Source organism: Pezoporus flaviventris, unplaced genomic scaffold (assembly GCF_033815535.1).
Source record: "Pezoporus flaviventris isolate CSIRO_AGI_PZ_B2104156 unplaced genomic scaffold, CSIRO_AGI_Pfla_v1 ptg000113l, whole genome shotgun sequence".
Classification (NCBI taxonomy): Eukaryota; Metazoa; Chordata; class Aves; order Psittaciformes; family Psittacidae; genus Pezoporus; species Pezoporus flaviventris.
Window position 1 is genome coordinate 528,849 of NW_026892661.1, and position 24,380 is coordinate 553,228.

The 24,380-nt window shown below is 61.8% G+C and overlaps 4 protein-coding genes across 22 annotated transcripts in view; 1 reads left to right on the plus strand and 3 right to left on the minus strand.

The window, feature by feature from the left end:
* The window catches only part of PHLDB1 (pleckstrin homology like domain family B member 1), a 72,584-nt gene extending 63,086 nt beyond the window's left edge, over positions 1-9,498 (minus strand). For 2 of the 16 annotated variants that reach the window (XM_061478094.1, XM_061478093.1), the window contains exons 1-6: positions 6,571-7,226; positions 5,302-5,403; positions 4,787-4,910; positions 4,538-4,708; positions 2,706-2,831; positions 217-1,301 (exon numbers count right to left, since the gene is read on the minus strand). In XM_061478094.1, the coding sequence (XP_061334078.1) occupies positions 217-1,301; positions 2,706-2,831; positions 4,538-4,708; positions 4,787-4,910; positions 5,302-5,403; positions 6,571-6,762 (1,800 nt within the window). In that variant the 5' untranslated portion in view covers positions 6,763-7,226. Of the gene's footprint in view, positions 1-216; positions 1,302-2,705; positions 2,832-2,947; positions 2,970-3,982; positions 3,994-4,537; positions 4,709-4,786; positions 4,911-5,301; positions 5,404-6,570; positions 7,228-9,425 lie in introns of those variants that run through there. The other 14 variants (XM_061478096.1, XM_061478099.1, XM_061478091.1 and 11 more) reach the window with 13 other exon arrangements.
* Positions 9,499-9,993: 495 nt separating this feature from the next.
* On the minus strand, positions 9,994-17,964 carry ARCN1 (archain 1). The gene is made up of 10 exons (XM_061478115.1): positions 17,867-17,964; positions 16,477-16,740; positions 15,912-16,091; positions 15,479-15,684; positions 14,934-15,095; positions 14,082-14,247; positions 12,720-12,867; positions 11,964-12,072; positions 11,597-11,801; positions 9,994-10,921 (listed from the first exon to the last, which is right to left on the minus strand). The coding sequence occupies exons 1-10, from the start codon at positions 17,867-17,869 to the stop codon at positions 10,832-10,834; spliced, it is 1,533 nt and encodes a 510-aa protein (XP_061334099.1). The 5' UTR covers positions 17,870-17,964; the 3' UTR covers positions 9,994-10,831.
* A 99-nt stretch (positions 17,965-18,063) lies between these two features.
* IFT46 (intraflagellar transport 46) lies at positions 18,064-21,654 on the plus strand. 2 transcript variants are annotated; one of them, XM_061478123.1, is made up of 11 exons: positions 18,064-18,124; positions 18,198-18,392; positions 18,461-18,588; positions 18,827-18,901; positions 19,013-19,106; positions 19,437-19,565; positions 19,969-20,090; positions 20,272-20,338; positions 20,583-20,643; positions 20,902-20,987; positions 21,331-21,654. In XM_061478123.1, the coding sequence occupies exons 1-11, from the start codon at positions 18,116-18,118 to the stop codon at positions 21,424-21,426; spliced, it is 1,062 nt and encodes a 353-aa protein (XP_061334107.1). In that variant the 5' UTR covers positions 18,064-18,115; the 3' UTR covers positions 21,427-21,654. The 2 variants fall into 2 exon arrangements, with proteins under 2 accessions (XP_061334107.1, XP_061334108.1); XM_061478124.1 differs by having other exon boundaries at positions 19,972-20,090.
* Positions 19,051-24,123, minus strand: TMEM25 (transmembrane protein 25). 3 transcript variants are annotated; one of them, XR_009747624.1, is made up of 8 exons: positions 23,892-24,121; positions 23,519-23,803; positions 23,024-23,314; positions 22,667-22,951; positions 22,481-22,567; positions 22,259-22,373; positions 19,694-19,865; positions 19,051-19,601 (listed from the first exon to the last, which is right to left on the minus strand). XR_009747624.1 is itself a non-coding variant. In XM_061478121.1 (7 exons), exons 1-6 carry the CDS (start codon positions 24,004-24,006, stop codon positions 22,300-22,302), a joined length of 1,137 nt encoding a protein of 378 aa, XP_061334105.1. In that variant the 5' UTR covers positions 24,007-24,123; the 3' UTR covers positions 21,887-22,182; positions 22,259-22,299. The 3 variants fall into 3 exon arrangements, 1 of the variants encoding a protein (XP_061334105.1); XR_009747625.1 differs by having other exon boundaries at positions 22,667-22,767; positions 23,892-24,120; XM_061478121.1 differs by lacking the exons at positions 19,051-19,601; positions 19,694-19,865 and adding an exon at positions 21,887-22,182 and having other exon boundaries at positions 23,892-24,123.
* Positions 24,124-24,380: the final 257 nt, after the last annotated feature.

Consider the following 24,380-nt stretch of genomic DNA (forward strand, 5'->3'; position numbering starts at 1 on the left):
CCATGGCTGTCCCTGGGCTGCTGCGAACTGGGGACTTTGTGCTGCCATGCACTGACGGCCGCTCCTGGTCATAATCCCCCCGGATAAGCCGGCAGCTGCGGCAAATCCCTGAGAGCAAGGGCCAGGTTTTAAAGCAGCAAAAGCCAAAAGGCATTTGCAAAGAGGGCATCCCACGCTCAAACATGGTCCCATGTGCCCCCCGGCCGCAGGGCTCACCAGGCGCTCCATCTCCTGCTCCCGCACCCGCTCCTGCCGCTGCCGCCGGTGGTACTCCAGCAGTTCGTCCTCATTGTCGCTGATCTCGGTGATGCTGTTCTTGCGCTCCCGCGGCCCTGCCGGCAGCCGGGGGTCCCCCAGGGGCTTCCTGGGGGTGCGGGGGCTCTGCCGGGGCGAGGGCATGGCTGTGGAGCCCAGCCCGTAGGCAGGGCTCAGGCAGGAGCCGAAGCTGGGGCGGCGTGGGGGGGTGTCCACTGGCAGCGGGGGCGAGGGGCTCCCGGTGCCCCGCGGCTCCTCCAGGCCCTTGCGCCGGGTGCGGGGGCTGCTGGGCACCTCCCTGCCCAGCCGGGGCTGCGGGGATGGGGCTTCAGGGACCACACGGGGGCTGGCGGCGCGGCGAGACAGGGATGGGCTCAGCGGGGGCAGCTCCCGCATGCTCTCCATGTTCCTCCGGGCTGCCCGCGGGCTCTCGGGGGGCTGCAGCCGGGTCTCCGGAGCTGCCCTGCTGGGGGGCTGCCGGCTGGGGACCAGCAGGTCCCGTGGCTCCCGGAAGGGGCTGGGGGGTCGCTCCTGCAGGGCTGCCCGTGGCCGCGGGGCTGCTCTGGGTGTCAGCCGGGGGCTGCCTGCCCGGTGCTCCCCAAGCCGCTCGGCTGGCCAAGGGTCGCCAGGTCCCCCGCCAGGCATAGGGGGTGGCTGCACGGCATGGTTGTAGCTGGAGGAGCGGAGCGGGACAAGGGGTGGCACGGCTGGACCCTGCTCCTGGCTGCTGGGCGAAGGGCTGGTGTAGCCACCGCTGCTGGCCGGGGACGAGAGCGGGGAGAAGTTCTCATAGCTGGAGCCCCCTGACGTGGCTCCGGGGCTGGGTGGAGGGGACAGGAGGCAGCGCCCACCCCCATTCACCACAGGGGACAGAGGAGACCGGCCGTGGGCAGGGGGCTTCTTGCCAGCAGGAGATGCCGACTCCTCCAGCACCAGCGAGTCCATGATGTCCTGCAGGTCCTTCTCGATGGAGCTGACGAGGGAGCTGTGGCTGGGACACCCATGCTCTGGCGGCTGGTGGCCACCATTCACCAGAGGCTCGGCCTCTGTGGGGAGGCACAGGAGCAGATGTCAGCATGGCAAGACCCCCCACAGCCCCTGCTAGGGCTGGCATCCCACAGGGCATCACCCCCTGATGCAGCCTTGCAGAGCCAGTGCGGGGATTCAGCTCCTCTCCCCCCAGCCCCACTGCCACCATTTCCCACTGTGGCGGGGGAGCCAGGCCAGGGAGGAGGCTGGTATCCCGCTGGCCCCATCATCACCAGGGAGACAGAAACCTGATAGCACAGCACAGCCGCCTGCTCCTGCTCCTGACATCCCCGCGCTGCCACAGCTCCAAGCCCCACTCCCTCGGGAGCAGCTGCTTGTGCCAGCCGCTGGTGCCCACCAGTCATCCCTGGCACGCTCTGGCACCCCAGAAACAGGGCAGAGATGGACAGCCAAAAGCCACCGAGTGCGTCCCTGCGGCATATCCAGACCCACTGCCGTGTCATCTGCAGCCTTCCTGTGCCCCCAGCCTGAGTGCCCCTGCCCAGGCTGCCCTGTCCTCCCAGCGCAGCACCGATGTGCCTGTCACTCAGGGGACGAGCCAATAGCGGCAGGCACGGAGCCTGGCCAGGAGAACGGAGCCTGGCCAGGAGAACGTGCCACCCGAGCTGCGTCACCCCTGGCACCCAGCGGCTCCCATGCGGCGGCCGGCAATGCCTCTATGCCCAGAGAGATGTGCCTCAGCACGGCCTGTGTGATCCTGCCTGCTCCCGCAGGTGCCCGAGGGACTGCGCGGGGCCCACATGGGATGCTCCTTGGCCACATCCTGCTCTGTGGCCACGCCACCTCCCGATGTCCCTCCTCCCGTCCCCCAGCTGCAGGGTGTGCTGCCTTCCCGACACACACGTGGCACGGCGAGGCTGCCAAGCTCCTCTCTCCGTGCCAGGTCGTGCCGGTCGGGGCAGGGAGAAGGGCTACCAGCCCAGGGATCGCTGCTGGGGATGCGAACATCCCCGGGAACCAGGCGTGGCACCGGCACAAATCCTGCCGACCCCACAGACAGGCAGACGCAGCAAGATAAGCAGCCAGCGAGATGACTGCAGCCGGGGAAACGGCCTTCACAGCCTCCGCGTGGCCACCCCAAAATGTAAACACCCGCTCCAAGGCAGGCAGGGGGCCCCACGCACCCATCCTCAGCGTGGGACGATGGGTGATGGCTCTGCCACAGCCAGGCTGGCCAGAGGTGGGAGCTGTGCCTCTCTGCCCTCGCCATCACCCTCTTCCGAGGTGACATTAATCATTAACGAACACCAGCACAACTGCCGTGCCAAGACAACGGCTGGCACATCTGTGGCCAGGCGTGAGCCCTGCTCCCAAACACGGGGGACGGGGCTGGAGAGCATTGCGTGCTGGGCAGGCTGTGGCACGGGCCAGCATCCCCACCGCCTCGCTTGGGCACTTACTTGCTGGCAGCCCGTAGAGAGCCGCTGGGCTCCTGCCCCCCGCCGGGATCATGCTCTTCATCCACTTGGCCTCAGCGGGGTGGTTGAACCGGAGGAAGGTGGCCTGGCCCAGGCAGATGGTGCACCCTGTGGAGACAGGGGACAGGGCTCAGCCAGAGAGGTGCGGCCGGAGCCGGGCACTGGCCAGCCCTAAGGCTCATCCCCAGGAGGGGAGCGGGCTCCTGCCGTCAGCAGCGGCTTACGGGGAGGCTGAAATCCAGGTCACTCCCCGGCAGCTGCAGGCAGGCAGCGCGTCGCCGGTACAGGCACAGCTGGGGTCCCCGCCGGGGCCGCGCTGCTGCGGCGGCGCTGGCGATGCTCCAGGGCCTGCGCGGCTGCCAGCCCCAGACAAGACAGCTCCTGTCCCCGGCCCGAGGCGCAGCCTCTCGGGGGAAGGGGCCGGGAGCCGCGGGGGAACCGGGCGGCCCGGGCAGGGGCGGGGGGCCGGGAGCCGCGTGCCGGGAGCTGCGGGCGGCTGCAAGGCTCCGTGCCGCTGCAGACACACCCCGCTTTGAAGCACCCGCCAGAGCCACGGGGAGAGGCTCGCTCTGCACCGACAGCCGAAAATCCCTCGCCGGAGGGGACGTGGTTTGTGGAGCACCCAGCGAGCGAGATGCCGTGCGGATTAACGGCCATCACCGCTGCGGGGGCCTGGCTGCCTTGTCCGAGCGGGGCCGAGGGAAGGAGTCCCGCTCCCCAGCAGCAACCCGGCTTGGCAAGAGCATCCCGCCGGCTGGGGGGCAATGCCAGTGCCCGGCCTGGCAATGGGCGACGGCTCCTCCAGCGACCTGCAGCCTCCCCGCACATCGGCACCGGCAGAGCCGCGCATCGCCCCAGCCAAGCGGGGTACCCCCGTCCCACACCCCGAGTGCCGGCCTCGCAGCTTGCCCCGCTGTGGCCAGGCACAGACACTGACCCTGCCCTGCGCCCTGCCTGCTGCCCGCAGGAGAAGCGGGGTCTCTGCCTGCACCCCAGCAGAACAAGGCTCTCACCGCCCGACCTGGGAACACCGGGACCCGCCGGGACCCGCGGCACCGGAGCCGTCGCGCCCGTTCACAGGCGGCTTCGTGGCTCCCATTGTCCCTCGAGGGGCCGCCCCCCACGGCGGGGTCCCCCCTTCCCCGAGGGGAGTTGGGGAAGGCGCACGGGCTGCACCGCGGCCGCCCGGGGGCGGCAAAGTGGTGTCCCCCCAACACCGCCCTCCCCGCCGTGGGCACGCGTGGCCCCGCCGCACTCACCGAGCCGCCGCCGCCGCCGCCGCCGCCCGGGCAGCGCCGCGCACCGCCCCCGAGGAGGGGCGGGGGGCGGGCGGGGACGGAGGGGGCCGGGCCTCTCGCTGCTCCGCCGCCGGGCGGGGTCCTCCCAGGAACCGGAGCTCGGGGCCCCCGGATCTGCCCGCGGTGCCCCGGGAGCGGCGGGGGGGACACAGTAGGGTCCAGGCCCCTCCGGCCATACAAGGCCACCGGCAGCGATGCCCAGGGAGACCCGGGCCGTTTTCTCCACTCATCCCCTTCCCAAACCTGGCTGAGCACTTCCACTGTTGGCTGGGAAGCGGGTACAATGGCAGGGATCATTCCCTGGCCGGCACACTCACTTTCTGCCTCCACATCTCATCAGCTCCCCAGCGGTGCCAGCATCCGGCACATCCCCACCCCAGAGCAAAGAGACAGGAACATCCCAGCTGGGATGTGCGAGCGCAGGATGGATCCACAAACACCCCAATACCTCAGAGCAGACCACCGCAAACCAGGCCCTGCTCCGGAGCAGAGCAGAGCAGAACAGACTATCCCTACCTTGGGTGAGGCGCGTGGGCCGCCGCACTGGCACACCATCAATGGCACAAGCATTGCCGCAGGGGTGTAGGGTGAGCGTCCCCGCAGCGTTCTCGATGTAGCAGTGCTGGGGAGCCAGCCCAGGGCCCTGCAGGATGATGTCTGTCGTGGCAGTGCCAATGGTGGTCTTCCCTGCTGGCAGAGAGAACAGCTCAGCTTCCCTACCACCGGCAGCGTGCCCATGGGGACCTGCTGGCAGCCAGCACTCACCTTCCTCCAGGGGCAGGAGTGTGATGGCGGTGCTGAGCCGACCACTGCCCAAGCTCACCAGATGTGGCTTCTCCGTCTGCACCTTCAGTCCCTTGCCCGTGTCAATCAGGTCCAGAGGGCTGTTCTGCAGGAGGAGAGGGAGGGATGCTCACCACCCCTATGCCTGCAGCCTGCTCCCCTGCGCTGCCCACCTGGCCAGGTACAGGGAGCAATGCCCAGCACAGCAGTGTGCCTGCAGGACAGCCCAGCAGTGGGATGCAGGAGCTGAGGACTCCATCCCACCCATGCTGGCTGCCCCAGGGAGCAGACGTGAGCTGCTGGGGGAGCGGAAGATCTCCAAGGCTTGGGCTCTATCTAAGAGGATCCAAGATGCCAGCCGCTTAGCTCAATGGGCTTTGTTGCCGATCCCGTAATAGGATTGGGATGAGGAGAGGCCAGAAAACAGTGCCAGCCACCCGTGGTAGGGCTGGCTGGGGTGGAGAAGGGGTCCCGGTCCTGTGGCCCTGTGTGCTCACCTGGATGATGGTCTGGACTCTACGGTTTGGGCTGGCAGGGGTCCTGCTGGATGCCTCCATGGTGCCCGCTCGGAGACGAGGGGTGCTCTCGGACACAGGCTGCTGCCAGAAGAAACAGCACATCCAGGTGACCGTGCTGGGCACTGCTCTCCCATACTCCTGCTGCACATCTCTGCCTGAGCGTCAGCCTCACAAACCCCATCCAACCAGCATTTCCCACCATGAGGATTCCCCTCCTGAGCTTCCATTCCCAGCTGCCCAAAGCCACGAGCATCCCGCCTGGTGAGGCACGAGCCCCCATCCCCCAGCAAACCTATGTACTCCAAGCATCAGGAGAGGACATGGCACCAGAAGGAGCCGGAATACCAGCTCGGTTTTGGGGAACTGGTGTAGGAAGCGCACACACTAAACACCAAGAGCAGTGGGCAGCCAGACCCCAATTGCCACTGATGGATGAGGACTCAAGAGGACAGGATCCAGCTGCGCCCAGCAACATCTGCCTAATCCCTGACACACCGAGTGCCTATCCCAGGCGCACACCTCCCTTTGCTCCTGCACAGCCCAGCGCAGCAGCACCTCGGGGTGCACGAGCCGAGCTGAGTACACCGTGTCCCTGCCTGCACGCTGGCACCCGTGCCCACGGGAGGCACAGGCAGGAGGCAGCTCCGGGAGGAATCATTTCCGTCACCCGGTGCTCACGCCACAGTCGCAGCCCAGGCGATGCTTCGGGGTTACTAAATTTACCGTCTGCTGCTCCCCACGTCCCTCCCTTCCGCCCGGGGCCTGGCCGAGCGCGGCTTAACCCTTCCCGGGAAGGCCGGGGCAGCCGCACCGAACCGGGGAGCGCTCCCACTGCCCGAGGCACCCCGGTGCCGGGACAGCCGGGGACACCGGGGGGAGCGCTGGGCTCGGCTCCCTGCAGAGCCGCCCCCTGCACCGCCAGCCCCGCAGCCCGCGGGGCGAGGGACCCCCCCCCCCGGCTGGGCCAGAGCCGCGCTGGGCTGCGGGGGCGAGCGGGCGGCTCTTACACACTGCGGAAAAAATGAGGCGCTGGAAAACACCAGGCGTGGGATCCGGGCTGGGACAGAGCCCGCGCGGCCCCGTGCGACACCAGGGCCGCCCGCCCCACAGCCAGGGCTCCGTGGGGACCGCGGCTGCCCCACGCGGGGTGGGGACAGCTCGGCTGCAAGGGGATGTGGAGAGGCGGTACCCCAGGAAGACCTCCCCGCGGCCCACTGGCTGCAGGGGCAGGACCCTGCTTTCCCTTACCTGCCACCTCGTCCTGGTGCTGAGCGAGACCCTCCGTGGTAGGGTGCCCATGTCCCCCGGGCGCAGGGGGGCCACGCTTCCCAGCATCCGGAGACCCCAGAGCCCCGCCGAGTCCCTGACCCTCGCTGGCACCCAAGCCGAGCCACAATGTTCGGGAAGGAGGAAAAGCCAGGAGGGGCCAGGCGGCTGCATAGGAAGGGAGCGGGGCCAGGGTGGGATCCTGCACCGGCGTTAACCCCTTCCCAGCGCGGCTGTGCTGGTGGAGCTGGGTGGGCATCTTGCGGGACGCCAGCCCCATGCTCAGGGGGTCACCCCCACTCCTGCTGCCCAAACTCGCTCCACCCAGCACCCCTCGCTCCACAGGCACACCGGGAAGCGACCCTGGCATCCGGCTGCTCCCCGACGCCAACACTGACGGGCACCAGCCCCCCAGCATCACCCTCCACGGGAGCCCCTCACCTGGCTCCTCAGTGCGCCAGGGACGGCCGCCGTCCCCCTGCCCGTGCCTCGGGGGTGCAGCCCCTCTCCAGCCGGCTCTGCCGTCGGAATGCGGGGCGAGAGCGCGGCTGCCCCGGCCGGCGCCCCAGCGCTGGGGCGGACAAGGCGGCCTTTCTTCTCCCGCCGCCGCCTGCAGAACGCGCCGCTTGTTCCCGCCGTGGGAAGCGGTGAAGGCAGCAAATGCCAAGGGGTCGGGCTCGGTTACCGCCAGCCAGCCCCCGGCCGCCGTGGCCCCCGCTCAGCCCGGCCTCCCCGAGGACAAAAGCCCCTTTCTTCTCCGGGCGCAGGCAGAGGCCTCACCTGGGTGGACGCCCAGCCCCTGCCAACGCGGGGCCCCCGCCGGTGCCGGATGGGCGGCACTGTCCCCCCATCACCACCGCGCTCCCCTGCACCACCGCGCCCTGCCTGCCCCCACCGCACAGGGTCTGCCCCTGCCTGACGTGCGGCTGCCCACCGGGACTCAACCTGCCCACAGCAGTCGGTGGGCAGACCACGGCGCCGCCCCCTGTGCTACCGGCCGGGGTGCAGCCAGGGCACGACCAGTCCCCGGTCACACAAGGGCCATGCCGGTGAAGCGGAGCACAGCCTGGCACACCCTGCCATGCATCCCTCGCGGTGCCAGCCATGCAGGGGTAGGCACACGGCATCCCGGGACGCAGCCTCTCCTCCCCACTCATGGCTGGGTGAGTCACAGGAGGAAGCCAGAAAGGCCGAGCTAACGGGCGCGCACCGCAGAGCATTGCAGCCTCCATCCAACTTGGCTGCCTGCTTGCTCCCCATCTGCTAACGCGCTTAGGGCGCGCTTACCCCTTCCCACACCCTCCACTCCAGTAAACAACCGGTCATTCCGCCGGCAGCTGGGAATGGGGAGCCCATCTCCAGCACAAAGCTGGAGCGGAGCGAGGAGCCTGCTCCTTGAGACTTGGGGCTGCCCCACATCGAGCAGGGAACACCGAGCCGGCGCCATCCCACCCAGGCGAGGGACTGCAGAGGGGGCTGCATCGCGGTTGCTGTGACAACGCAACGCCCCTGGCAATAACATCACCGTAAATCAGCTGCCAGACGGCTCCGGAGGGAGCGGAGGAATCCCGGCCGCACCCGCTGATCTCAGCGCTCCCGGGAAGTGCTCCCGCTCCTCCGCAGCGCAGCTGCACTCGGCTGAGCCCGCGGCTCTGCCGGCATCGTGCCTCTGGCTCTCTGCGTGCTGGGGGATGCCCGAGTGTGCTTGGGTCAGGCAGGGCGTGCAGCCCAGCTTCCTGCTCCCAATGCTCCCCACAACGAACCAGCTCCGTACACGGTCCTGACCACGCTCAGAGCTCAAGCACCAAGCCCAACATCAGCACGTGGCTCTGCCCACCACAGCATGGACAGGGAAACCACAGCGCCGAGTTCTGCAACTGGTCCCTGGCACAATCTTGTTACCCAGCCCTAGATTCAGTGGGAGAGGAGCACGGGTGAACCTCACCTCTCCAAAACGGGCACCGCTCCGCTCCTTGCTGGTGTCTTGCCAGCAAGCACCGCCTGGTCACGCAAACCCGTATCTCCATCACCCTGCCCACTGCCGCCCCGCACACACAACGCTGGCACCGCGCGGCAAACCCAAACGTACAAGTTGCTGCCGAAGCAGCCCCGCTGCTGCCCGTGCCCGGGGAGGGATGGGTGCCGCGGGAGGAGGGCCCGAGCGCAGCGCCCTGTGCACAGCAGCTGAGCTCCTCCTGGGGCTGCCAAATTCCTCGGGCCTCCTGGCAGCGGCGCAGGACCCGCGGCGAGAGCGCGTCAGGAAGCCGGAGTAAACAAGGTCCCGCTGCAGAGCGGGGTCCGGCCAGGCCAGCGCCTTTCCCAGGCTCCCCGAGAGGAGCCGGGACAAGCGGGGGCAGGCTCCGGCCAAGCGCCCATCCCTGCCTGCGGCCACCCACGATCCCGGTGGGATTCAGGGTCGGGAGCGCCTGATCCAGCCTCCCACGTGGGGCTGGATGCTCTCAGGGCCCCCACACCGACAAAACCCAACGTGATGTGGACCCCCAGAACCCAGGTTCCAGCCCACCCGTGTGCCCCCAAAACGTGCCACAGCGCCTGAAGGCTTCTCCTGGTCTCCCGCCTGCAGCTCCTTCCCCGCACACGTTCCTGGGAGCCCCCGAGCGGGCAGTGGCACCCACACACATCCCATGTCCCAGCGCAGACGCAGACAGAGCCCCCTGCCCTCACCGTACCCCAACGCGTTGCCCTTGGGGGGGTCCCGGCAGACCTGGACCCCACTCGCTTCCTGGGGGAAGCGGTTCCCGGTGCACGAGTGGGGTCCCCCCACCACAAGCCGTCCCCGGTGCCCCGAGCCCGGCCCGTTCTTCGCTACCGCTCACCTCAGCTCAGCTCCTCCGGTCCCGCCGCCGCTGTCGGTCGCCTCCGGGTCCGCCCCGGCCCGCGCGGGCCCGCCCCCCGCAGGGCTGAGCCCGAAGGACCGCCGCAAGCAGAGCCAGCTCCTCCGACAGAACTCTTTATTGGGTTAAAGACTCGTATTTGTGTACACTGGAATGTGCTCTAGTCCCTAGGCCAGTAGAGGGTTACAAAAGGGGATCCCGGCTCGGCTTCACTGTGACCCTCCAAACAATTCCAGGGGAAAAAAAAAGAAGAAAAAGCTCCGAACTACCCTCGACTCCATTTTAACATCATACGGAAAAGCAGCTCTCCACCAGGACCAAGCTAATGGGATTTGCCACCTACTTTGCTTTCCTAGGAACAGCGTTTGCTGTCCCACCCTCCCAGGGCCGGGATGAGGGATGGTTCCCTTGCGGGTGCTGCCAACAGAGGAGAGACCACGAACTTCTTCGGCAGAGGGCCCCAGGGAACAGAGACGCGCTCGCAGAGGTGCTCCCAGGAATGCGGTGTGTGAGCCTTCAGAGTGCTCCCTTTCTGTGACCATGTGGGCAACCCAGCATCCACAGCTCCATGCACCGAGGCCTTCCCCTGGCACTGAAAGAGCCGCAGGAAGGACATGCAGCTGGTTCTAACCTACACCACCTCCAAAGCCTGGCCCAAGAGGAGCTGCAGCGGACAGTGAGCCTGTGCACAGAGACAGTCCCTCTGGATGTTCTCCATCAGCAGCAGGAACATGCCAAAGTGTGGCCTGTGCCACTACAGAGCCCTCTCTGAGCCAGAGGCGAGCCCAGCTGCAAGGGCAGCAGTAACTCTGCGGGGCAGAAGGACCGAGCACCGTGACCTTCTCCTCTGCCAGACCCCCTCACTCAGAACTGCAGCCAAATTGCTCTGCTGGCACCAGACGGGGGGTCTGGAAGAGCCAGGCACCCCACGCACGTCATCTTAACGCCAGCTTTCACCAACAGAAACAGGAGTTGAAGGTCGAGGAGAAATTGAAACGGCAGCAGCACCAAGAAGGGATCGGTGCGTGATGCTTCAGCCGGGAGAGGACGACGGCTGGTGGGCGCTGGGACTGGGCGCCAGGCGGCTCCGGGGGGAATGGGTCAAAGGCAGGCTCCCTGTGGTGGAGGTGGCGCTTTCCTGCCGGCCGGTGAAAATCTGCCAAAGAAATTTGTAGCCTTTCCCCCCGTGAGCACATCAATTCTCTGCCAAAAGTGTCTGTGCCCTGGGAGCGCTGCAGGCAGCAGAGCCACGCATCTTCCTCCGCGGGGGGGCTGCGGCATTCCCACATTCCCAACATTCACAATCAACTTCGGCCTCTTTTTTTTTTTCTTTTTCTTTTTTTCTTAAATTTAAAAAACCTGCCTCCGCTGCGGGCCCCGCGGGTGCGTTACAGCACCTCGTACTTGTCCACCAGGAAGGTGGTCTCAGTAGAAAACCTGACAGGGCTGTTCCCATCTACCAGGGTCACTTTGGTAACCTGCAGGACAAGAGGCAGAGTTAGCTCAGCGCCGACACCGGGATGCTCTCGAGGACAGTGGCAACCCCCCACTTTCAAACTGCCAGGAAGAGCTTTCTTCTCAGGAAAGCTGGAAATGGGGAAGGTTTCCCTGCAGTAGCTGTGTCTCTAATAAGAGTTAGCAGCAGTCACTAGGTGCAGCTCAGGAGGGACAGACAGAAGCCATACAGCAGCATAGCATCACAGACCAGTTTGGGCTGGAAGGGAGCTTAAAGCCATCTAGTTCCAACCCCGTAACACAGGTAGGGACACCCTCCAGTAGACCAAGTTGCTCAAAGCCCCATCCAACTTGGCCTTGAACAGTGCCAGGGATGGGGCAAGAGACAGAGACACGTTTTGGCTCAAAGGCTGACAGTTTCTCTATCAAAGTCTGAGGGGAATTAGTGGTTACCAGAGTCACAAAGGCACAGACCAAATGGCCCATCAGGTCTGGGGAGCTGAAGCTGCCAGTGTTCTCCACTGGCACCCCAAATCAGCCAACACAGAGGAAACTTTATGCCAACACCTGAGCCTTCACCAAGAGCAGCAGCAGGGCACAAGAGGCCACCACACAGCCACTTATAGCCATGACCAAGGCAGCTTGGAGGAGCAAAGAGTGGCAACATCACACCCACGGAGTACCAGCAGTGACCATACCTGTATGTTGCAATAGTTCTTTTTGGAGATGAAGGAGACTTGCACTGGGAAGAAGTCATTTGGCTGCCCTGCTATGCTGAACTCCAGGCTGCCGCTCTTGTTTTTGGCATCTATCACTGGCAGGCACCACTCGAGGAGGTTTCTCCGGCTGTCGTGGCGATACTCACCGTCAATCTCCCCAATCACTGGAGCACCGACACCAGACCTAGAACAGGCCACAAGAAGTTACAACAGCTCAGCTGCACACAGCTAAGGGAGTGCTGGTCCAGCCTGTTTGCTTGTCCAGACCCACAAACCAGGGAGGGGAGAGAAGCAACGGGATCCAGGCAGACAGGATAATGCTGCCTGGACAAGAAAAGTTACTTACGGCAAGGGGATGGTGATGATCACATCGTTCAGCTCCAGGCTCTCCTCTTGCAACTCGTATTCAATGTTAACATCACAACTGCTGCCGCTTTCTGATGGCCAGCAGTTAACTGAGGGCACAGAAACAGTGAGTGAACCACATGGGCTCCCAAAAGGCACCGCAAAGTCATCCCCAAGAAATCCTGACAAATAAAAGCCTTACCTTTTCTTTAAGAGCATCACAGGAAACACATACCACCAAGAACAGGCACTATCCAGGGGAACACATCTCCAACATCTCATCTCAGAGTGTGGTGGCACACTCCAGGCAGCCCAGCTGCTGGAGGCTGACTACAAGCTGGCAGCCCATGGATCACAGAATCCCAGACTGGTTTGCGTTGGAAGGGACCTTAAAGCACATCTAGTTCCAGCCCCCTGCCATGGGCAGGGACAGCTTCCACTAGAGCAGGTTGCTCCAAGCCCCGACCAACCTGGCCTTGAACACTGCCAGAGATGGGGCAGCCACAGCTCCTCTGAGCAATCTGTGCCAGCACCTCAGCACTCTCACAGTAGAGAACTTCCTAATACCAAATCTGAATCTTCTCTGACAGTTTAAAGCCATTCCCCCTTGTCCTGTCCCTACAGGCCCTTGTCCAAAGCCCTTCTTCAGCTTTCCTGTCAGCCCCTTTTAGGCATTGGAAGCTGTTCTAAGGTCTCTCTGCAATATAAAGCACATCAGGCTCTTCCACCCTATCCCCCAGGTGCACACTTCACTCACTTGTCAATGGAATGAAGGACTCCTCTGTGGTCTGCAACCTCCACTTCAGCACCCCCACGTCACTGTTAATAGGGAATGACTTCTCTGGGTTCTTCAAACCAATCTGTGATTCTGTAGTGAAGAGCTTCTTGTCCACATTTGGGTGAGTCTGAAAGGGGAACATAAGCCCAGGCTCCAACTCTGAGCCTAAAGACAGAACTGTCGGTAGGCAACGCGGGCTCTAGTAAGGCAGGATGACACATCCCAGGGTGTTTTACTTGACACACATCAGTTTTGCTCCTGGTTCAGAAGCCCAGCTGGAGCACATCTGCTTATCACCCTGGGATTCCTTCCAGAACACACACCACTGCACCAGACATGCCAGCAATGCGTGTCCTGGGCCGACACCTAGAGAGCAGCTTTAACAACTCTTAAAACCTCAAATGCCATCCTGAAGACCCACAACAGAAGAAAAACCAACCTAATGGTGCATGGAACACCCTGAAACCGCAAAAATCCTACTTCCCTCCACAACCTTAACACATTACATCAGCAGCCAAACTCAATTTAAATGTTCTCTCTCCATAAGCAGCTTTGCAGAAGCAGAGGATTTTTGCAAGTCAACCTTCAAGTTATGCTAGAAACACAGTCTTGGGTTTGATCTTGTCTTCCACCTGAAGCACCACGTGTGGGAGCGTTGTTAGGAACTCTCTCATGAGATGTGCCAGTAAGGAACCTCCTAGTGTATAAGCCAGCAGCAGATAAGCCAGCCACATACAGGCAAGCTCATAGCAAGGAGGAGGAGGAGGAGGGAGGGTGTGAAAGAGTGCATCAAAGGAGCATGATCTCCAAGCATCTGTAAGGCCACACAGAGTGGGAGAAAAGGGATGTGTCCTTCAGAATCTTCCGAGCTGCTATCACTGGCTGCAGCTGTGGACTCCAGCAACTGCCTCTGATGCAGCAGTGATGGCACACAAGTGACCCCAAGAGGTAACAAATTCACTCCTCAGCAGCACAGGACTTCACACTAAATTCTCCCACTCCACAGCTAAAGCTCACATCACACCAAGGAGCACCAAGCAATGCACCAGACTGCTGCAAGGTCCAAGTGCAACCAGACAGCACAGCAACGTGCACCACCGGGCAGATAAGGCGCCGAGGGCAGGGAGATAAGGGCATGAGACTGGATTTCTCAACTGAACTTCAATCTTTCCAGCATGAGCTGGCCCCACTGCGCTAACGTCTGCAGTGACTACTCCCATTTTTAACTCATGTATTGAGATGGCTTGAACATGAATGAACACAGGACACTGACATGCTCACGTATTCCCTGGAGAGGAGCAAAAGCACATTCGAGAGCACAGGACACTGAAAAGGCTTTACCTGTAGCTGCACTCCCCTCTTGTCCTCATTTTCCACATGCAGGCGAATCCGAGCAAACTTCTCATCGGCAATGTGCAGCATGATCATGCCGTGCAGCTCCATGCTCTGCAACCCTCCGTCGCGGCCGCAAGTCAGGGAGATTTTCTCCTCTATTTTCATGTGCACACTAGACAGACAGACAGACAGACAGAAAGTAGGTGTCGCAAGTGCTGTGCTTGGCAGCCAAGAGGCCAGGTGAGAGAGCAGTGCTCAGCAGGGAAGGCTGCACATGAGCCGGAGCTCCCAGGAGCAGGATGGCCCCAACGGAGCAGCACGGAGGGCACAGCAGATGCTAACGCTGCTTCCACAGGTCATCGCCAGAGATGCGAGTCTGCCATGGCTGGAAGCCCACATGAAGAGCAGTGATGCAGCATCTCAAGGAGCTGTTCACCCAAAAATCCTCTGCTGACACGAGCAAAGCTCATGGCACTAGAGGCTTCTGAACTGCTATATATAAAATTATCTATGAACGTGGCCACCCCAAGCCACAATTTGGCAGGAATTCTGCGTCGGAAGAACAGAAAATTTTCAGCTGTTTAAGGGAAAAAGGCATGGGAAAACTCCCAACCTCAGCTGAACAATGGACGTACACCCGAGTTCAGGTGAGTCCTACTGAAAGGAGCTGTCTGCTTTTTCCTGCTGTGCTTCCCAAGGTTTTGCCCACCACCATTTAAAATGAGAGCATGAGAGAGCACATGGGACCTGAAGGGCAGGAAAAAGCCTGTTCTGAAAATGAGAAAGGAAGCGAGTTCAGGAAACCACATGTGCACCACGCAGCAGGAACAATGCTTCCAAAGCCAGGGCAGTACCTACCTCTCCATGTTAACAGGAGGAGCAAGAACTTTGGCTGCTTCTGTGGAGCGCTTCCCTACAGCAGTCAGGATATTTTCTCCCTCCGATTTCAGCTTGTCTACGAAGTTGTCCACCTCCTTCCCCTTAGCGCCAAGTTTCAAGGCTTTACTGGGACCCGAGGGCCTACAGAAAAGGTATAAGAATCTCCAGGTCAGCTCATGGCAACAGATTCCTCCTTACCCGCAAGTGCTGTAACCCGACTATCCCAACAAAACCACCTTCACCTCTGCAGCCTTTTTTCTGGGAGAGCACGCTCAAAACTGATACGTAGGCTGCAAAGCTGTAATTTGGGTTTGGATTCTGTTCTGTGTATTAACAGTAGCTGGGACCTCTTTTTCTTACACAGGTTATAGAGCCCTTTGCTTATCAAAGGCTCCAGAAACGCTCTGGTATGCTAGTGTGGGACGCACCACAAATGCTCCTCAACAATAAAAGGGCCTTTACTGGGGCACATGCTTCCAGCTCTGCTGACCCCGAGGCCCACTTGCTCCCTGCCGCACACCCACCTGGCAGGCGCTGGAGCCACTTTGGGCTTCTCCGTCTCAATGATGGTCTCCGTGATCATGGTCGCCGTCGTGCCCCCGGACACGGCCACGCTCCCAAAGCCGCCGAACCCAGGCGCCTTCTTGCCCTGCCTCTCTGCGTCCCTCCGGGCTTGCTGCAGCTCCTTGGCTTTACGGCGCATCTCAGCTTTTGCTTCGCGCTCCTGAGTCTGAAGTAAAAGACAAGAGGCTGACAGAGCTTTGCAATCTCAATCTCATTCTGCTCAGGAACCAAGTGCATTTGCATGTAAACCCTCTGTGAAGCAAAAGGGGACAAGAGATTAGCACTTGGTGTACAGAAAAGTGAAATCACTTCTGGGCCACTATCAAAGCTGAGCAGCAGTAGCATCTCCCAGAGCACGTACGTGGGACCCAGCTTGCAGTTACTCCTGCTCACCTCTCGGACTGCTCGGAACACCTTCTCCTCGTGTGACTCCATCTCAGTGAAGGTCCGAATTTGGGCCAGATTGACGTTCTCACGGTAGCCCAGGGCAACAATCTCATCAAAGGCAAAAATCAGGTCAAAGCAGTGCTCAGAGATCTCGTTCTCCTCCAGAGCTCGACAATATTCAGGGATCTGGAGAGCAAAAAAACCATTTTGAAGGGGTATCTGTAGACAACAACATGTAAACACTTTCTTTCTACTACCCCCTGACTTCAAAGCAGTGCTAGCCCCTCCACAAGACCACTGCACTGTTAAGCTGCTCTTATACGCTGCTGATAAACAAGATCAAGTTTTGCCACGATTAGTTTTCCTACACTACAATACCTTGGACAGCCCCTTAGCTTCTCTGGAACACTAAGTCAGAGGAACCTAAACACACGCTGGGGCCAGCGAATTTCCTGAGGAGCCCTGAATAGAGAGAATATTTAATGCTAACTTTAGCAATCACCCCTTTGGTCTCCCCAGCAGAGCTGACAGCAGGAACTCTGCAGTAAGCGAGCGATCCTTAGATCCTTACCACTCTGGAAAAGAGTCGGAGTGTTTCCAGATCTTCCAGGATGTTGCTGTTCTTGGTGGTGATGAGCACCATGTAGAGCTTCTCCATGGGCTGATAGACGTACCGCACGCTCTCCGTCTCCACAAACGTGTGCTGCTTCCCCGTGTTCATGAGCTTGGGGAACGCCGCCAGCAGCCCCTCGATGCGGGTGCGCGTCATCTCCACGAACTGCCGGGACACGATGGCCTTTCCTGCCTTCGTGCACACGGCTGCTGCCAAGAGCACCTGTGGAGGAGGTGAGGGGAGCATCGACTCCATCCCAGCTTCACAAGTGCCGCACCCCAGCTCAACCTCCTTGGCCACCGCTTTCAGCCTTTTGTTGCCACCAGCACTAGCAACTGCGCTATGCTGAAAGCAGACTCACCTCTCCTTTGCTCTGTTACCCTGAGCACAGCAAACTGGCCCCTTCCTACACACACGGAGGTGACACAACCCACCCAGTGCCCTGGGGAGGCTCCAGGCTACTGAGCTTCTCGTCAGTCTGGCCCCAGCTTACAACTAACCACAGACACGTTGTAAAGTGGGACAGTTCTTCGAGGGCCACATCCACGGCAGAGCCACGTAAATGGAGAAGTGGCAGCTGTGTTAACCACAGCCCCCGGATGGCTCTCCTGGGCTCCTCTAGGTACTATCACACCACCAATACAAAGGCAGCAAAGCGACTGCAGCCGACGTCTTCTCGTTCTCTTGCACTACCGAGACTTCTTCCTCACATCTCTCTCTCATAGATCAGCTCTTAACTTTGCCAGGATAAGGCTGTTTCTGTGCTGATGATCTCGTAAATCCCCAACCGCTGTTATTAACGGGCAAGTGCTGGGAACTCTCAGAAACAGACCACGTCCCACCTCAGCCCCAGGCCGACAGCAGCGCGTGAGGCCTCGGGGACTTGCAGCTTGACAGCTCGGGGACAAGCGCATCCTGAAGTGCTTTTATGTCAGGCCGAAACCTCCTCTCTGTACGCACTGCCCCAAAGCACAGGTCACGGCGCAAGGCAAGCTGCACCGGGGGGCTCTCTGCTCCGGGAGCACACGGCTCTGCGCCCTAACGGAGCGGCCTCCCCGCCCCGCCGCCCGAACCCGCGGCGGAACAGCGCTGGGGGGTACAAGGAGCAGGACCGGCTCCGTCCCGCAGCGGAACGGTTCCCGTGCTCAGCCCGCACCGGCACCAGGGCAGCGGCCGCAGCCCCGCCTGCCCGGGCGGCACGACCTGCCGCAGCGCCCGGCTCTGCCCCGCAGGCCACGGGGCTCCGGCGCCAGGCCCGGGCGGGCGGCGGGCGCTGGGGGCCCCCCGACAAGCGTTCCCCCCCCCCCGGCCGCTGTGCCCCGCGATGGGCGGCGGAGCGAGACCTTACCATGGCGGCGGCGGCGGCGGCGCGGGGCTCGGCGCTCCGTCCCTCCGCGTCCCTCCGCGTCCCTCGGGCAGCCGCACAAGATGGCGGCGCCGAGCCACGTCCGCAGCCGGAAGCGTCGTCACGCACGGCGCGGTTGGCGGAGCGCGGCCGCCCCTCCCGGCAGGGAGCGCCAAGGAGGCCCGGCCAGCGGTGGCGGCGGGGGCGGGAGCGGGGACGTCGCCCTGGCAACGGCAACGGCGGCGGGGCGGCATGGCGGAGGTGAGCGGGGCTGGGCGCCGGGGGCACCGCGGCTGGGGGCCGGGCCGCCACCTCAGCGCGCCGTTCTGCCTAGGCCCGCCTGCCCGAGGAGCAGCCGTACTACGAGCGTCTGGACCTGCCGGAGGCCGAGCAGGCGGGCGGCGCTGCGGGGAGGTCGGCAGGGGCCCGATCGCCGCGGGCAGGGGGTAAGGGCCGGCCCCAGGCCTCCCGTTGGCCTGGGCATCCCGCGGCCGATCGGAGCAGCGAGGAGGAGGGCAGTGGCGACAAGGTAGGCAGCGGCGGGAGGGCGGCCCGGCGGCGGGAGGGCGGCCCGGTGAGGCCCGGTGTCTCCCCTAGAAGGAGGAGGTGGCGCGGTCGGCCGCGGCCGCCACCCTCAGCGAGGACTCGGACTCGGAGGGCTCGGACGACTCCTCGGAGACTGACTCGGAGAACGACTCGGATGAGCACGGGGCTGCGCTCACGGGGTGAGCACTTACCTGGCGTTTGACACCCCTACACGAGCCTGTCTTCACAGGCAACTCACCCAAGTGCCCGCCTAAGGCAAAGCAGGGCCCAGTGGTGGTTCTCCTGAGCAAGAGGGGACTCCCTGCCTGGGTCTTTCCGCTTCCTTCGTGCTGGTCTTGCACAGCTGCATGCTGGTTCCCACTTGTAGACAGCCTACTGCATGTTAATCTTCGCCTGCATTTCTCGGCCTTCCTGTAGGGACTTTAGTATAGCAGATTATGACTACCTGCCGGTGTCTTCTGAAATCAAAGAACTCTTTGAGTACGTCAAGAGGTGAGTGGAAGGGGTTTTAGCCCACTCCTTGCTCTCCTGTGTCTCAGTTACTGGGGCAAGTGTTGCAGGACAGTCCGTAGCTGCTCCCACAGTGCTGCTGTTTTTTCCCAGGTACACTCCCAAACCAATAGAGATTGAGTACAAACTGCAGCCTTTCATCCCAGACTTTATTCCTGCAGTTGGAGACATTGACGCATTCCTAAAGGTACAGTTGCTTTGCTCCCCTCTGTATGTGGTGTGCCTGAGCTGAAATGGGATGTGGTATTGGCTGAAGCCTGGCCCTACAGCCCGGTGAGCCCTGCCCCTGAGCTGTCAGTCGCTTCTCAGGCATAATTTGGAGCCAGGGCCACATTTGCCTTGTCCAACTCCTTGTACTTTTCAGGCAGCACTGTACTAACAACTCGTATTCAAGAGAGCAGGCCTGCCAATGCCTTTTAGGGCCTGGTTTTTAAACCATAGGGAGGCTCCCTCCAAAACAGCCCGATGTCCGCTGCCCTAGACTCCCGCAGGAAACGGGGCCTCTGTTTGTCTGCAGGTTCCCCGTCCCGACGGCAGTCCTGATAACCTGGGCCTGCTGGTGCTGGATGAGCCATCGACCAAGCAGTCGGATCCCACCGTGCTCTCCCTTTGGCTGACGGAGAACTCCAAGCAGCACAACATCACAGTGAGACAGGGAGGGGGAGGCTGCACTTGCTGCACGCTGCCCGTGGTGAAAACATTGCATTTTGCTTTACTTCTGTGACTAGAGTGTTGCAGCACAGCTGCTAATTCGCCTTCAAAGGCAGAAAACACTAACGTTTTTCTTTAGGCCGTAGTTTTAAACTGCAATGGATCTATGGCAAGGCTTGGTGCAGGCTTTGGTTCAGTTCCCTTCGGGGGAAGCTTTGTTTCCTTTTGGTTGTCAATATGTGGTTTTCCTCAGTGTTCTGTTTGCCCGTGGCTCTCCTCAGTTGATGCAGTGCCACTAGGAAAGAGAAAATGCAGGGTTAATGTGGAGCCAGCGCAGGGGTTGCAGAGAAGCACCCAAGCGCCCTGAAATGATTCCAGGTTCGTATTTTTATTCTTAGCAGCAGATAAAAGTGAAGAGTGTGGAGAATGCAGAGAAGAACCCCAAAGCCATTGAGAGCTGGATTGAGAGCATCAACGAACTGCACCGCTGCAAACCTCCTGCCACAGTCCACTACACCCGGTGAGCTCCCCTCCACGTGTGCAGCCCCAGCTCAGGCCACGGGGAGGCTGGTGACACAGTCCAGGAGGGCTGAGCACTGCTGTGCTCAAAGGGAGCCAGTCCCCTCTGCAGCAGCCCGGCAGCAGGAAACCATTTCACTTGTGTGTGATCCTGAAGTTTATGTCCTGTTCTTCCCTGGCAGGCCAATGCCTGACATAGAGTCCCTGATGCAGGAATGGTCACCAGAATTCGAGGAGCTCTTGGGAAAGGTATGTTGGGAGTTAGTTTGGTGCTGGTGTTATAACCACCTTCCATGAAAGCCAGGGCCTCCAAAGAGCTCCAGTCCAGGCTCTTTGCCCATGACCCGGCCCACTCGGGTTTGTTCCCGCTTCCCATTTCACCCTCGCCAGATGGGGGAGCAGCCTGATGCCTGAATTCCTCGTGGCCACTGTGCTTGGCCCCAGAGCCGCGCTTGCCATACGGGGGCAGAGCTGGCTGCTCTGTCTCTTCCAGGTGGGGCTCCCAACGGCGGAGATGAGCTGTGACCTGGCCGAGTACGTCGACATGATCTGTGGTAAGGCAGGGGCTGTGCTGAGGGCACAAGTGTGCTGCTGCTCTGGCACTGTCTCGCTTAAAGCAAGGGACTGTTAGAAGCAGGCTCAGCCCTGAGAAGTCAAGATCATTCTCTGCTGTCTGCAGTAGGATGTGGACCCATACCACAGGTGCCTGCGGTCTTTAGTGAGGGAAGTCCCCAGTAATAGTGGGCAGGGGGAAGTTCAGTCTTTACCTGCAGCACTCAGATGCTCTCACATGCTTCTGCTCTTGCTTGTAGCCATTCTGGACATCCCTGTGTACAAGAGCCGAATCCAGCCTCTGCATATCCTCTTCTCTGTCTACTCCGAGTTCAAGAACTCGCAGGTACAGCTTCAGGCAGGCACTGCTCACCCAGCTGAAGCATCACGAGGCTTCTCTCCTCATGTTTGTCTTTGCTGTGGGTGTCTGTGAGGGGGCGGCAGGCCAGACAAGGGGGCCCAAAGAACATTTTCTAAGCTGCTTGATTTGCTGATACCTCAACATTGCACAAGGAGCCCCTGAGATTCTGCGAGGTTTAACAGTTCAGCATGAGCCCACAGTGCTTTTCCCACCAAAAGCAGGAGCGGCCGAGCCCACAGGTCATGCAGAGGGGAAGCGTCTTCACACACACGCCTGTACTCTGGAACGAGCACCAAATCTTTGCACTAACACGTTTTCTCCTCTGCAGCATTTCAAGCCCTTGGCTGATGGGAAGAAGGGCAGGAGCCCACCATCCAACCCTCCTTCACAAGCGGCAGAGGCGGAGGTGTTAAGCTTTACTTGAAGCTTCATGTTGAACCCTCACCTCTGGATCAATCTCTGCTGCTATCAGCAGCCTGTGAAGCAGAGCAGAACACATCAGGAGCCTCCCTGACTTTAGGACACAGCCTGAAGTGTTCTGTATTCATAGAGTAGAGGACTTTACTCATCGCATTGTTGCAGAAGCTGCCTAATGGCTCCAGTTTTGACTTGTTCCCAAGAAGTTCAGCATTAAACCAGCTCTTCCCAGTGACAGGCTCCCTGAGCTGTAGGTGCTGCAGAGCTGAGGCTCCTTGAGCGCACACAACAAGTGCTAGAGCAAGCGGGAGTAAGTTCCACCCTCAGACATGAATCTTGGATCTTCTCAGTGCATTCCATAGCCTGACTGGGGGTGTCAAACTTCTGCTTCCTCTTACTGAGCCCCTTTTCCTATTCTCAGCCCCTTAGCTGCTGCCAAGGAGAAATAACCGGCGTGGCACCATAGAGACACTTAAGTTTAGTTTATTGCTGTGGGGAGGACTCACTCCAGCCCCTGCCATGCTGCCTGTGCTGACCCATCTGCCACAGCTCTGGCAGGGATGGCAAGAATCATGCAGCAAGCGGGCCATGAACCTGCTAAAGCAAGGCTGGTGCTTGGCCTTACCCCAGCAGGAATCTTGGTGCTGGCAGCAAGGCTGAGCCTGGCTATAAACAGCTTTGATGCATCTGTTCCTAAAGCGCAGAGGCTACATAAAACCATGCCTTGGCTCACAGTGCAGCTACCGGGACCTGCGGCGCGTAGCTGAAGGTACAGCCAGGGCTAGTCAGTGCCCTGCACAGCCCCTGGCACCCACAGTTCTCCAGGGGCTGGCACATACCTGGGGCTGGGCAGCCCTGCCTCAAGGCACCACACCACGTCTCACAGCCAGATCTCCTCACTGCTTACACTGGGCACTTTGTAGATGCGCCCAGACTTTGGGAGCTGGATAAAACCTGCGGGACAAAGACAGCTTGTTGCCATTGCCCTTCGGAGCAGCTGCAGAGGCCAGTATTTCACCAGCACAGCTTTGGGGGCCTCTCGCCCACCTGCACCCCCTCACCGAGCTTGCTGAGGACCAGGGAGTTCTCCAGCCCCGGCCATGTGCTCTCCTCTCCCCCAGAACCAGCTCCTGCATCCCTGGGGGAAGCTGCGGGAAAAGAAAGGGGCAAGAGCCATACATGGAGCCCTCACCCAGGTAGGACCCATGGCCCTGTGTGTCCCTCCACACTGGCACCCGGGCTCTCACCTCTGGCCTCCTGCGTGAGGTCGCTGAGGTGCAGGTCAGGTGGCAGTGACCGGGTCTGGCGGGGCAGACGTGCACCCTCGGGCTGTGGGAGCTCAGGGCCGCTGCAACGGGAGCACCGGCTGAGTGGGCTGCGCCCTCCCACTTGCCCCTCGCCAGGCACCGGCTTGGGCCGTTGGCACGCCAGGCTGGCGGCACAGGAGCCCAGGCTGAGCAGGGCAGACAGGGCCAGGGCTGCTCCGACGGCGACACCCAGGAGGGGCAGCTCCACATGGGCATCCAGCAGACCTGCACGGGCAGCATGGCCCCTCAGCACCCTTTGGCACAGCCATGGTGCTGTACCTACCCCCCAACACCTACCTGGCGGCAGGAGGGAGGTGGTGGTGATACCCAGGCTGTTGGCAGCGCTGACAGAGAAGTTGCCAGCTGCACTGTCGAGGTGGATGCGGAGCGAGTGGTTGGCCACCCCCGGGTAGTGTGTGGTGTCCAGGAGGTGGAACTCTGAGGTGTTGGCCATCACCTGCCCATCCTGGTCCACCCAAGTGATGCTGGCGGGTGGGTTGGCTTCCACCAGCACAAAGAGCACCAGGAGGAGGCCCTTGCCCTCAGCCTCTTGGTAGTGGGCATCTGCCTGCAGGATCTCTGGCTTATCTGGGCAACAAACAGGCAGTGAGACAGGCAGCAGAGACAGGGCCGCACAGGCAGGAGCAGGATTTGTCTCACCAGAGGCTGGAAGTGCTCATCAGCTGTGTCTGCACAGGACCGATGAGATCCTGCCCTGCTCTGGCCAGGCAGCAGCCCCATGCACCCTCCCCGTGCCTCCATCTGGAGCAGGGCCAGCACCGCAGACCTTACACTGCACGTCGAGGAGGACGGAGGAGTTGTAGGTCTGCCCAGAGGCTGGGTCCGTCAGGGAGCAGTTGAGCTGGCGGTCGCTGCGCCGGGCGGTGAGAGTGAGGGTGCTGGCGGCGCCCACGGCCGAGCAGTTTGCCTCCTGCTTTTGGCCATCGAGGTACCAGGCCAGCATGGCGCCCGGGGCCGGCCGGGGAGCCCGGCAGGAGAAGACACGGCTCTCCCCCTCCCGCAGCGTGCACACTGCCAGCCGCTGCCCATCGATGGTGGGACCCGGCTCCCCCAGCCCTGCCGGAGAGCCCGTGGCGCGTCAGAGCTGCAGCAGCATCCCGCTGTAGTGCTGCCGGAGCACTGGACCCGCCCCCTGCAGCCTCACCTGCCGAGCAGCACGCCAGGAGGCCCAGCAGCAGCAGCAGTCGGGCAAGAGCAGCCTCCGGCCGGCCCTGGGAATGCCACATGGTGCGGCGGCTGTGCCGAGCGCCAGGAGACATGCAGCTGGAGCAGGGGTGCAGCGCTGTCCCCACGCTGGGCCCCAGGCATCCCAGCGCGCAGCAGGGCTGGACAGCAGAGCCGCACTGCACCTTACCTGGAGCATGGCCGCAGTGCGGCTCCGGGCCCCGGCACACGGGGCTGCGCGTGAGGCGCAGGGGCGGTCCCCGGCACGGCTGGGAGCATCCTCCGCCCGCCCCGCAGCCGCCATCCCCGAGCAGAGCCCTGGTGCACACGAGCGTGGGCAGAGACCACCCAGCCAGGGCTGGGGATGAACAGAAGGGGGCCAGCACCCTGCTCAGCCCGGCCGCATGCCCACAGCGCTGCCTGTTCTCTGTATGTGCCGCCCTGCACTCACCAGAACCGCACCGCAATC

Bases quoted from the DNA above. Each gene is read 5' to 3' on its own strand.
- ARCN1 (XM_061478115.1), bottom strand. The intron at 15,096-15,478 runs GTGGGTGTGCGG...CCTTTTCTGTAG, and splicing joins GTGGCTCCAGCGCCTGCCAG to GCCCTCGGGTCCCAGTAAAG. The intron at 12,073-12,719 runs GTGAGTGAAGTG...CTGTGCCCTCAG, and splicing joins GTCCTTCATTCCATTGACAA to TTAACTGCTGGCCATCAGAA.
- TMEM25 (XM_061478121.1), bottom strand. From the start codon at position 24,006: ATGTCTCCTGGCGCTCGGCACAGCCGCCGCACCATGTGGCATTCCCAG. The intron at 22,952-23,023 runs GTAGGTGTTGGG...CTGCCCGTGCAG, and splicing joins CACCTCCCTCCTGCCGCCAG to GTCTGCTGGATGCCCATGTG. The intron at 22,568-22,666 runs GTGAGAGCCCGG...CTTTTCCCGCAG, and splicing joins CCTCACGCAGGAGGCCAGAG to CTTCCCCCAGGGATGCAGGA.
- IFT46 (XM_061478123.1), top strand. The intron at 19,107-19,436 runs GTACAGTTGCTT...GTTTGTCTGCAG, and splicing joins ACATTGACGCATTCCTAAAG to GTTCCCCGTCCCGACGGCAG. The intron at 19,566-19,968 runs GTGAGACAGGGA...TTTTATTCTTAG, and splicing joins CCAAGCAGCACAACATCACA to CAGCAGATAAAAGTGAAGAG.